Source organism: Coturnix japonica, chromosome 17 (genome assembly GCF_001577835.2).
Source record: "Coturnix japonica isolate 7356 chromosome 17, Coturnix japonica 2.1, whole genome shotgun sequence".
Classification (NCBI taxonomy): domain Eukaryota; kingdom Metazoa; phylum Chordata; class Aves; order Galliformes; family Phasianidae; genus Coturnix; species Coturnix japonica.
In genome coordinates, this window is record NC_029532.1 from 775778 (window position 1) to 788426 (window position 12649).

Here is a 12649-nt window from a genome sequence, read left to right on the forward strand (position 1 = left end):
GCCAGATAAAAATCAAAGCATGAGAGACAGTCCAACACAGGACAGATACAATCTGTCTGGACCATGCAGAGTTTGCTTTTCCTTTTATTCCTCTATCACCTTCTTTCATGTGAGGTGTTCATCACCTGCATAAGCCCCATCATCTCTCAGTAAGACCTCATGTTAACCTCTGCTTTTATGTTTGATCCAGAAAGGGGGAAGGTGACACTGCCAAGGGCCACTGTCCTCAGAACATGAGGGACTTGGTTGTAGGGCTAGGAGCAAAGATTGCTGGCACTGAATGGACTGGGTCTGGCTCTGCCAGGTGCTCAGAGTAATGTTTTCACCACATCAGCAACTTACCCTCAGTAGCATCATTCTCCTGGTACACAGGCCTCAGCAGCTGCAAGACACAACCCAGAAAGGAACAACCACCTGAGGGAGGCTCAAGGCAGACTTCACAAAAACAAACAGTAAATTTCAGCATGCCAAACTCAGCAAATCTAGAGGTGAAAATCATCTCTGCCCTATCACTATCCGAATGTGAGAGAAATAGTTTGTGCTGCAACCTGCATGGTGGAAACACTTTCCATTCTCCCACCCTCTGCATGAGCCCTGGGAGGAGGCAGCAGCTCATTCACCATGGCTTTGCAGCCATGTTGCAAATGGTTCAGAAATAAAGGCCATCCCGGGACACAGCTCCAGCTCAGAAACCCAACATGTGCTCTGGCAAACATTTGGAGATGATGCCTGAGAAGTCTGAAGCCTGCGTCAAGTCAGAAAGCAGCAAGCACAGCCATCACCTCATGCAGTGACATGAGTGTGGGGATGGAGGCAGCCCTACCTGACTCCCTGGGTTCACAGGCGCAAGGATGATATAGTTCTGGTCAGCAGCAGAGGGCACATGGGACAGAGGAGGCATGGTGTTCTGGCCCCTCTTGCCAATCTCCGTGTACCTCTCCCAGCCATTCAGCATTAGCCCATCACTGCCATCATACAGGATGTGGCAGCTTCGACGCTGCTCAGGCCGCAGGGGTGCAGTGCTGTTTTTCTCCCTCTTGTTGGGAGGGGACTGCAGGTCGTAGGCAGACTTGCAGGACGAGCGGCGAATCATGCCCTCAGGTCCAGACTTGACCTGTGGGACAAGCCTCCAGACCAGGAGGATGATCTCTGTGGGACAGTTCCTGGAAGAGATGGGGCAATTCAGAGCCAGAGCGGTGGACACTGAGCCATTCAGACAGCCACCAGCCCTTCCTTCCCAGTCCCTGCATCCTTTCTTCTTCCCCCTCCAAAGACTTCTTTGCCAGCTTCCCTCATTCCCCAAACCCTTCCCTTTCTGCAGTCACCCAAAGTTCCTATTGTCCTGCCCCGGGCTCCATCAGGTTGCTCCCCCCATACCCTTGCACTGATGCTTTGGGTGAATGCTCACCGGATTTCATGTGCCAGCTCCACACACTTCCAGTGCTCCACGGGCCGCTCGTTCAGCTGCAGCACTGTGTCAAGCTGCTGCAGACCAGCCTTTTCTGCAGGGCCACCTATGGAGAGAAGGGATGGGTGAGTGTCAGTCATCTGCTGGACACAGAGCTGAGAATACCAGGGCTGACGGGACACCCATATAGCAGAGCTTCACAGCTTATACCACTTCCTCACCCAAAACTCAACTGTTTCCCCTAACAGAGCTAAGGTTCTTTTTCACTTTAAGGATAATATATTTTTGAGTCTTGAATACAACACTAAAATAATAACGCAGCAGCCTCTGTCCACTTAAGATGCAAAAGAGAGTTCATCCAGAGGGATAAAATCAAGCTGATCTCTTACCAGAGTCCACTGCCTGCACACGGACTGGGGAGTCACAGCAGATCGTGAAGCCAAACCCATCACTTCCTCGAGGGATCGTAATCTGAAAAGAGACAGCAGGGTCACCCTTTACAATAGGAAAGCACCCACTGCATGCGGTCAGTGAGCATCCCTTGTTTCACCCACATGCTACCCCACATCCTTTAGAAATGCAGGTACACAGCATTTCCAAAAGCAGCTGCAGAGCCCAGAGGAATTGTCCCAACGAACACTGTCACTCCGTGAGCCCCACTGACAACAGGTCTCTCCTGTTCTGCAGCCAAGAGAATGAAAAGTGCACTGAAAAACTATGTGACATCAAGCCCAAGATCAGCAGAGATGAATGACGCAGGGTGAGCACTTACTTAGCACATGTAAGTCCTTGTTCATGACTCCTGCAAGCATACGGAAAAGTCTATCAAGACACTAGAAAGGAAAACCTGGCAACTTGGCTCTGATGCTTACTTCTAGCACAGCTTCTCCATGCAAGTCACTTCAACATTTCCTCCCCAGTGGGGCAATACAGAAATAGCAGCACTCCTCTGCTCCAGGGGGAGCTGTGAGAACCAGCACACTCAGCCTGCCAGGCACCAGCTGGGGTGGGCTCTGTGCATCACCCCGTTAGATGGGGGATGTTTCTCTTGATGAGCTTGAATAGGATGGATGCTGTGTTGATCTAGGATCATTTCTCCTCCTGATTCTAGAAACAATTAGATTATGAATAATTCTCTTTTTTAGATGTTGGCTTCCAGCAGCAGCTCAGCACGACGGTTCCTGCAAATCCCTGATTATCCTCAAGACATTTGTCAGAATTCCTGTTTTACTGACAGAGAAAACAAAAAAATCTGACATGTGTGACCTGAGCTATTTTGAGACTAAATAGAGAGGAGAATCCAGCTGAAGCAGCCAAGAACTTCCACACTCCTTTACAGCAGGAGGGCAAACCCAAAGAGCTTTCCTGGATATATTTTTGTCTCTGGAGGTTATTGTATTCTCACACAGGGAACAAGACTCTGTGTTTCCCACTGCCAATGCTTTGCTTTCCTCAGCTCCCACCACTGTGGGATTAGCAGTGAGCTCACCATCCATTTTTGCCACTCAGCACAGAACTAACAAATATGAGCATCTGATGGAAGCTGGAAGATGAGTGATGATGGTACAAGGCTCCAGCCCACAGCGGGCACAGGCTCACTGTGCTCATAACTTTGTTGGAAGGTGCAGCAGAAATTGCCGAAATAGAGAATTGAGGAGATGTAGGACAAGTCACCATCGCCTCTGCTTTGCACAGCAGAGGAGCACGCCTGCATGAGACAGTCACTACAGCCCTAACAAGCAGCAGGCATTTTTAATTAAGCTAATTCTCCCTGCAACCCTCACTGCAGCCATACAAGATAAACACAGCAGCACAGAAAAATGCTGACCAAGAGCTGAGAGTCCCAACACAGACCACAGGGGAAAAACTATTCCAAAGCGCAGGACACCAAAACCAGCACCAGCAAAACTCCCACCAGAGCTGCACACAGACAGCACCTGAATTAGAGCTGCACACAGAGAGCACCTGAGAGCCCGTGGTGGCTCACGCACAACACAGCCTTGCTCAACTTTGGTTGTGGCCAGCATCAAGTAACACTTCATTCCCATACACATTTCTGTTCAAACAACTTCAAAAGAGATCGCAGCCACCTGGCAGAGCGCTGACCCTGCAGCTATGTGCAGTAAACAGAAATATCCTTCAGCTGAGCACTTTCACAGCCAGCTGCTGAGCTGCACCCTAAGTTACGCAGCAAGAAGCCTCCTTCCTCCATCCTCACTGCAGCATCGTGCAGCAAGAGGTCAGAAACCCACGTGAAGGCACTTTCCTTCTATTCCTAACATCACCATTGACAAACAGATCAGCAGAGCACTCACAGCCCGACAAGAGGGAGAAAGTCCATGGACAAGCAGCCACACAGAGACCCACGGGATGGGGGGCACAGACCTGCCGGTATCTCCGCTCCGAGCACACCTTGCAGAGTCCATTGAAGCGGTTCATGGCTGCAGCCCCAAACCTCGCCGTCAGCCCATGAAAACGCAGCGTCCCGAAGCAGCCGTGCTCCCGATCTCCTCGTCTTGCACCAGCGAGGAACAAACCCCAGTCAAACTGGCATGACCGCCCATGGGAACCCAGCTCCAGAGAAGAATGGCAGGAAGCCACCTTTCACCTTCCCGGCCCCTGTCTGCACTGTATGCCGCTTTACGATAAGCCAGAGGGCTTCCTGAAAAGCCCAAGTGACAAGGAAGAGAGAGAGTTTTATATTAAAATTCCTGTCAACTCTTTAGTATTCCCTGCTCCCTGCTCTGTTGATGTGGCTTTTGTTCCCGTGGCATTCTCCAGCCGCACGGAGCGCTTTGTTATTGCCACGTTCTCACAAACACTCGGAGGATGTCTGAGCGGCGTTTCACAGGCACTGACTGCACGAGCCCGACTTCATTGAAGGGATGGTTTGCACTGCTTACACTTGGAGAGGACAACAGAGAGTGGCTTTTTTTTCATTATAATTAAAAAAAAAAGTAGTTTCTGTAAGCACAGAGCCAAAGGAAGAGCACGTCCCCATGCTTTGTGCTCACAGGGTGGGATCAGAGGTCAGCTGAACTGTACCCATGGTATCATCTCAGAATTAAAGACAAACTCCCAGCGCAAGGAGCAGCACTGGGCAGCTCTGCACTCTGCAGCAAGGCTTCTTGGAGAAAGCTCCTGACATGGAGATGGAAAGGAGAAGCTCGAAGAAAGCCAAACACGGGGCACCCCTTGCAGGGCAAGGGAAGAGGAAGAGGAGCTTCAGTGCTCCCCATGAGCCGGCACCTTGCAAGGCCGGTGGAGCTGCTCCTGGCACGTCGGCACTGCCAGGTCTGCATGGGGAGATCCACCTCCCCCCAGGCACCATGGTTCCAGTCAGCAGCACTGCTGGAGAGGAAGGGAGGAGAGGGGCGCTGGCTTTGTTTGTCTTGCTCAGTCCTACGCTTTAAAACAAATAACTGAAAACGCAGCTGAGGGAAGCAGCAAAGCGGAATCCAGCACAGATAAATCACAGGGAAAGCCGAGCCCTATTTCCGATGCAGGCCATGTGTTTGCATTCTCATTTCCCATCTTTGCCTCTCCTATAAATCACTGAGGCTCCACCAAGAGCCTTTCCCTTCCCAGAGCAAATGGCCCCAGCAGGAGGAGGGGAGCAGACGCACCCGTGCACGGCGACGTGAAGCCGGCCAGGGACAGATGCTGCACTGCAGGCAGGCAGCCAACTCCAGCCCATTGCTCCTTGTTCCCACCACTCCCACTCAATGGCAGGTACTTGGTCTCTGTCCTGGACAAACAGGAGATCCCTATTCAGCAACAGGTATCGAGCGTGGGATTACTACACCCATTGCCTCCTTGGGTTGGGAACATTAATTGACTGTAAAGCCATGGAGTCAATAGGAAAACTGACACAGCTCCCATCTCAGCATCATCCTCACTAACACTCTGTCCCTCCTGCTCATCTAAACCCCTGCACACAGGCTGTGCTGCTTCCAGCCCCCAGCTCATACACTGCTGGCAGGACAGATCCCAGTTGTACCCACCTTCAGCTGCCTCATGTTTGCGATGTCCTGGCCCTCACACGCTGCACTCTGACCTCCCAGTACTGGTTCTTAAGGAAAAAGAAAGAAGGCACATCAATCCAACAGCACACAGCTCCTGACAGCAGCTCTCCCCCACCACCACATCCACACACCATAAATAACATCATTATGTGTTAGGGAACATCATCTCTGGGCTGGGGCTGCCCCACATGATGACAGCTGTGAGGAGGGCTGCACATCTGGGGGGACATTACTCCCTCACCCTGCTGTCCCCCAACACATCCTCCCAGGACGCCCACTGACCATAGCATCTAATGTGAAGACACAGACTCCTTAGGGCTGGTGGCTGCACCACACCACAGCAGGAATAGACATGAGTTTAGCACCCCTCCCACACCATGCCAACCTTCGCAGGCTGTTCTGGAGGGTGACGCACCTCTGATCTTCTTCAGCCGCCGTGCAGCCACCTTCAAGTGCTTGGTCCTGCCCAGATCCTCCCCAAGGAGGTAATACCAGCCACTGATCTCCTGCATGGGGGGAAAGAAGCTCTCAGTGTAGGGGCAGGTACTCCATCCCATTTAACTCTGTCTGATGTGTCAGCACCTGCTCTGGGCTGTCCAGGGATAAAATCTCCATAACTGCCAATGGCTAAGATGGAAGCTTTCAATGTGTCAGTGGATCAGCAGACGTCATTCACAGCGGCAGCTTTGCAGCCTCCTTTAGAAAGGCAAAGCCAGCGATGTGAGAGCTGTATTACCCAGCAGCAGCCAGGCCGGGGCAGCAGCAGGGACAGACCTGCAGCAGCTGGGACACAGCGTGGCACAGAGGCACCTTGCAGCACCGCTGCTACCGGGAACATTCTCAGATGTGAACACCCCTATATTTTCTATATTTCTCCCTATATATACAACTTCAAAGTCCTTTTACCCCTTGATGCAAATAGCCAGCTGCTCCTTGCTCCTGCCCTGAAGGTGCACTGCATCCACCTGCTCAACCCACTCCCACACACAGCACTCCAGATGGAGGTACCTTGTCCAGGGTCAGGAGGGACTTCACACCAAAGCTCATGCACCCAATCAGTTTGCTCTGCCTGCAAGAGAGTCAGAGACCATCAGTGAGCAATACCTGGAACCTCCCCCAAGGACCATTGCCACCATTGCCACCAAGCAGCAGCATAGTAGACAGAGGATGTCAAGGGCCGTGTCTCCTCTCCAGCAGTCTGCATGTAGAGCAGCCTGAATTCCCCATGCGCAGCAGACTTGTTGTCAGGTCCTGCTCTCAAGGAGCTCACATGGCGTGGCCAGAGCAGAGGGCAGATGTACTGCAGTGACAGCTCTGTCCTAAAAAGATCAAAATGCAATGTAGAAGCCCCATACCTGCAATCTCTCTCTTGATTCCAGACAGTGACCAGGAGACGTTTCTGCTCATCCTCCTCTTGTACTAGGCTGCAAGAAGCAGAAGGGGAGCCCATGAGCATTCTGCCCAGCAGAGCCCAGCACAGGGACCCACACCTCCTTGATACCAGGTATTCTCCACTCCCTGCACAGGCCCTGCAGCATCACCCCAGCTGGTGTTCCTCCATCAAGGCACTGCTGCACTGATGTACTCATTCCTGACAAACTGCAGCACAGGGATGTGAATTCCCCTAGTGCTCCAGGTGCTGACAACACTGCCCCAATGCTTTAAGGAGGTATCATGCAAAAGGACAACATCCAAAATCAATAGACAAATACAAGGAATAAGGAATTGTGCAAGCTATGAAGCAAACATTCTGACCCAGATTAAATATTACATGAAGATGGAGGCCTGACAGACATGTTTGCTAGCAGTGAGGAGCTGTACTGAAATATTCCATGCCATAGAGCTCCTTTCCCATGCAGAGACATGCTGGATCAACCGGAAATCCTTTTACCTTTCTCCTCCATACCGGTGCCAACACTACTGCAAGCGCAAGGAAATTGAGTGTGATTTCTCAACTCCTGCCCAGCAAGAGTGTCCAACTATGCGGGAACACCACTGCCACATCGTGTGCTGACAGCTTTATGAGCTCTGCCCAAAAGTTCAAGACATTTCAGCTATAAAAAACAGCAGAATAATGCCTGTCACTCTTCATCTCAGCAGCAGAGCAGTTCATGCGTGATGCATGTTTATTACGGATCATAATGTAAAAGCAAACACATCATCTCAGCTTCCAGAGGGTGCCCCAGGACAACAACAACTGTTTCCCCACTGCTCTGTGGGAGCTGGGGGATGAGCCGTAGCCATCCCTGCTCCATTGTACTCACAAGACAAAGTGCTCGTGGAAGACTGGGTTTTTGCTGTCTGGCACAGTCTTTGTTTTCTGTCTGCACTTCCAGTCGGCATCTGGCACAATTGACATCTGCATGGGGAAGCAAGCAGCTCATCAGCCATCTCAAAGTAACACTCAGCACCAGTACAGGAGAGCAGCACAGCCACTGTTACAGGTGGCTGAGCCTCAAAGGTCTGGCTGAGCCCATGCTCACAGGTAGCTTAGATCACTTTACATTATGTATGTCAAACAGCCACGTTACAAAACTCCTTAGAGGGTGGTGGAAGGAAAAAAGCACAATATCAGGGACTGGTGCATGAAAATGGTGCTGGTCAGTCTCTGACTTGCAGCCTGTTCGCTGAGGAGATGCTCGTTGCACTGCACACACCACAGGACAGCCAGGGCACTGCTCCTTTGGTTGCCCAGTGGGCTGCTCTCACCCCTGAATGCCTCTCATAGCCCATCTCAGCAGTTCTCCTTTGCTCTTCTGGCTCTGTGCAGGCATCATATCAACAAAGCCATCATCCCAGCCATGAGACCAGCAACCTCCCCACATGCTGCTCAGCCAGGGTAGGGTAGAGGAGCCCAAGAAGGAAACAGAAGGGATCATGCTTAGAAGAGTCAACACCAAAGCCCCAACAGAGCAGGAAGAACCCACCTTCACATAGGAGTTGCACGGCCGGTGCTCTGTCCCCATCAGACCTTTTGCTTCCATGACTAGAAAGGAAACAAAGCAGTCAGGCCCCAGAGCGTCAGCAAAGCAACTCTGCACCTCCCTCCCTGCAGGACCCCGCACACCTCCCTAGAAGCTCAGCCTTAAACAGGGGAGGGGTTCTGCCATATTTTGTCTTTACAACAACCCTGTTACAAATTCTGGAATTTGTGGGTGAGGTTGGCAGCAGATGCAATGCAGCGCTCAGATGGCAAACAGCATTTCATCTGCTTGACTTGCCTCTGCACTGTGCTCTCAGCCCTGGAGCCAAATGTATCATCAAGTAAAATATCCACGGCCACATCCTGATAGCAGCCCCGCTAACAGGGTCCCAGCTTCGTCCCAGTGCTAACAACAGGGGACACTGTGCTTCCTAAGTGGGAGCTGGAGGCAATATCTGTTTTGCAGAGCCCAGATAATGCAGGACGGGCTGCCAGAGTGAGACCGAGTTCACTCCTAACATGTAGAGAAAGGCAGCAGTGCCTCTGCCTTTGTCAGAGCAGGATGCATGGCCATAACAAGGGAGGTCACCCTGACAGAAACTGTGGTGCACGAGATAGGGCCTCTACAGCACTAAACCAAAGCACTGCTCTACTGATGGAGCTGCTCCCAACAGCCACCACAATGCTGTCCCCTGGATCTGGAGGAGGGAATGGCAGTGCTGTACATATGGAATGTGCCCATGGCTCTGGGGCCACCTCTCCACACACCGTAGGGCAATCAATGCTCACCATGCAGCATCAGGGAGCGGTCCCGCATCTCGATAGACAGCTTCAGCTGACCTGGGAGAAAAGAGAGGAGAGAGAATGAGGAGGTAGGACCCTCATGCTGTCACCAGTGTTCACAGCACCAGACCAGAGCTCTGCGGGGTTCAGACCAGGGTGATGTGGCTCAACCTGAGCATCCTGCTGGGAACCGCTCCCAGGATGAGCCCCACAGGCAGATCCAGACTCACACTTGTGTGCCTAGGACAGCATCAGCTGAAACCCTGGGGGACCCACACTGGCCTCTGAATCCAGACAGCTTCCTGCAGAGACAAGATGGGCGCATTCTTTCCAAAATACACACAGAGGAGCATCCCAAAGACACAGGTACAGCACCCACAGCTGAACACCACATCACCCACTGCCCACCGTGCACACAGATGATGGCAGAGCCAAGAATAAAACCCAGTTCTTACATGTCTATAAACCCAACCTGAAGCTTCTGCTGCCTTTCAAAACTCCCATGTCAGAACCCCAGGCTCCCACTGCTTATCTGGAGCTGCAATTTGTGATTGTTGGCACTGCCCAGACCTGTCTGCAGGCAGCTGATTCCCAGCATTGAACTCCAAGCAGTCACAGAGTATGGGGTTGAGGCTTTGCCATGCCAGCAAAGTGATTCTCCCATTCCCATGCATGAGCAACTCCACATTAACCCTGAAATCCAGCTCCAGTGCTCGGACTGGCACAAAATCTCACACAATGAGGTGTGGAATGTGAGATTCCCAATGAACAACACCCCAGGGAGCTGCTGCCAGCCTGGATGTGATGTGCAGAGTTTAGGGGGTCTCACATTCACATAATTGTTCCGAATCAACTCAAAACCAAAAGTCAAACAGATGGAAAATATCACTGGCAAAACATCTTCTTCAGTCCAAAGCAAAACAGCCCATTTACACTCTTTTCCTGGCATTCAAAGAAACAACAAACTAACTGGTAAACATCACTCATGCACATATAAACATCATTTCAATTACAAAACAGCATTTCATTCGGTCATAGACGCACCCAAGATCTTGCTTTTGCAGGGGTGGGGATATCTCAAGGGTTTAACCTGAAACAATTCACTGAACTCACACCTCACCTTCTACTCAACAAAAACCACCATTGACAGAACACTGTCAGATCTCTCTCCAACTCATGTGCTTGAGTGCTCAGCCATGTGCACTTGTGTACATACACATGTGAATCTAAGGCAAGAAAGACAATTCAGGCCTTCCTCCAGGTGGGTAAATGGATGCATCTTTTTAATCTCACACCAATTTATGACACTGAGAATCTCGAGCCACCAAAGCCTTCAGAGCCAAGACTGAACCCTCTGCAATCTGCAGGTCTCTGGCCCCGTGGGAACCAACTTGCTGCTCCTCTATTAGCATTTAACAGTCACTACAGCACAAAATGCCCATCTAACCAAGCATGACCAGGAGTCAGCCCGGTAATGAATGGATGCTGGGGAGGAGAAAGGAAGCCTTTGTGCCTTGTAGTGCGTGGGGAGGGGGGGCAGCTCGTATGCCCAGCGACATCTCCCCACGGATGGTGGGCCCGTGAAAACAAGTGGGCTGCCAAGACTATAGGATATCCCAAATTGAAAGGGATCCATATAAGGATCACCCAAGCTCATGGCTTACCGAAGGTGGTGAGGCAGAAGGAAGCTCCCAGGGGCTCAGCCCGGCGGGTGCAGAGCGAGACCCTGTGCACATTGCCGGGCTCCATGGCAGGACAGCTCTAATTAGCAGCAATTGCAGCCCTCCCCGTCAGGACAAGGGAAGCTGAATGAATTGCAGCCCGGACGGACGGGCTGCTCAGCAGTGGCGTTTCCAAGGGACACGCTTCAACCGCTGCGTTTGCACAGCGCGGCTCCCATTGGATCCCAGGATTTGAATGGAGGCCGCACCTGTCTGAGCAAACAGGGCCCAGCCCGCAGCGCACCCAGCAGTGCAGCAGTGCACCCAGCAGAGCACCCAGCAGTGCAGCAGTGCAGCCAGCAGTGCAGCCAGAAGTGCACCCAGCAGAACAGCCAGCAGAGCACCCAGCAGTGCATCCAGCAGTGCACCCAGCAGAACAGCCAGCAGAGCACCCAGCAGTGCATCCAGCAGTGCACCCAGCAGTGCAGCAGTGCATCCAGCAGTGCACCCAGCAGAGCACCCAGCAGTGCACCCAGCAGTGCAGCCAGCAGTGCACCCAGCAGAGCACCCAGCAGTGCACCCAGCAGAGCACCCAGCAGTGCACCCAGCAGTGCAGCCAGCAGTGCAGCCAGCAGAGCACCCAGCAGCTCCAGGCGCTGTGCTGCAGCTCACCAGTCACAGAAAGTGAGAAAAAAATACAAAGCAACTGCAAGAATCATCTTTCTATCAACACACACTGACTGCAAAGTGCCCCAGAGACATTTCCAGCAGCACAGAACAGCACACATGTACACGTGTCCCTGTCTTGTGCTCCCTTTCAATGTTTGGCCACTTTTATCAGCTCAGAAGTGACCAAAAAAGACAAGCTGGTCAGGGCCAAGCCCACCTGCTGTTCCCTTTGTCCCATCCCTTACCTTTCCCCTTCACTCGTGCAGGACTGATCTTCCTCCTCCTGCCCAGCATTGCTCCCTGGCTCTGGCAGCAGGCTCGCACTGCCCTGCATTGCACCTCTGGCAGCCCCCACATCCGAGGGCTGTGATTCAGCTGCTTGGTACTACTGTAAAATAAGGGGAGAAAAAGGAGTGGAAATGTCCGAAGAAAGCAGGGCTTCAGCACTTGGAAGTCAAGAATGTGCACGGGGAAAAGGTGGGAGCTGTGATGAATGCTGTGGCTCCGCTCCCTACAGGCTCCCAAAGGCACTTTAGCAGCTCCTTCCCTCCTAACATTCAAACCCCTGGAGTCTGACCTTCACCTGCTTTTCTACCAGAGTTTCCAGCAAACTGCACACTCAGCTGCTTGGCTTGGGGAGTTAATGGCTTTCTTTTAAAGTTTAACACTGTTCTCCGTCACAGATTTCAGTTTGCCAGCACCGGGCTCTGCCTTTGGCTGGGTATTCAAATCCAAACACGTGCTTAGACAGCTTTGAGAGGCTAAAGGGTACCACAGGCACACAGAAAACCTCCAAGGTTACAGCTGGCTTTGAAAATCAAGCAGCTAAATCACATTGGGGAGAACTACCCGCCTCCCCAGGCAACAGATTTTTAGGAACAGAAAGGCTGTTTCTGGGATTAGCAGAGTCTGCCATTAAGGGCAGACACAAAACCTCAGCACTTCTCAGCAATGGGATTGTTTAGGGCCTATGTCTGAAACCCTTCTGCAGGGGCGTCACATGGAGCAAAGCATTAAGTTGAACAGGCTTAAAAAGTTATCACCCGTCACATGAGCTGAGCTGTGTGCGGACTGAAACCATGCTCACACCGAATGGCTGAGCTGACCCCATGCAACTGGGCATCACTTTCTGCTGCCACACCAGTTTGGCCCTGGAAAAATAGGTCTATCTGAGCTGCAA

At 51.9% G+C, this 12649-nt stretch overlaps 1 protein-coding gene across 6 annotated transcripts in view; it reads right to left on the minus strand.

Moving 5' to 3' along the window:
* Window positions 1-12649, minus strand: part of RGS3 (regulator of G protein signaling 3) — a 49302-nt gene that overhangs the window by 34133 nt on the left and 2520 nt on the right. The window contains exons 2-13 of one of the 6 annotated variants that reach the window (XM_015878624.2): window positions 11715-11857; window positions 9146-9196; window positions 8361-8419; window positions 7698-7792; window positions 6789-6857; window positions 6442-6502; window positions 5849-5939; window positions 5413-5480; window positions 1798-1879; window positions 1409-1514; window positions 824-1163; window positions 343-382 (exon numbers count right to left, since the gene is read on the minus strand). In XM_015878624.2, coding sequence (XP_015734110.1) covers window positions 343-382; window positions 824-1163; window positions 1409-1514; window positions 1798-1879; window positions 5413-5480; window positions 5849-5939; window positions 6442-6502; window positions 6789-6857; window positions 7698-7792; window positions 8361-8419; window positions 9146-9196; window positions 11715-11826 — 1174 coding nt within the window. In that variant the 5' untranslated portion in view covers window positions 11827-11857. Of the gene's footprint in view, window positions 1-342; window positions 383-823; window positions 1164-1408; window positions 1515-1797; window positions 1880-3793; window positions 4066-5412; window positions 5481-5818; window positions 5940-6441; window positions 6503-6788; window positions 6858-7324; window positions 7449-7697; window positions 7793-8360; window positions 8420-9145; window positions 9197-10803; window positions 10958-11714; window positions 11858-12649 lie in introns of those variants that run through there. The other 5 variants (XM_015878622.2, XM_015878623.2, XM_015878625.2 and 2 more) reach the window with 5 other exon arrangements.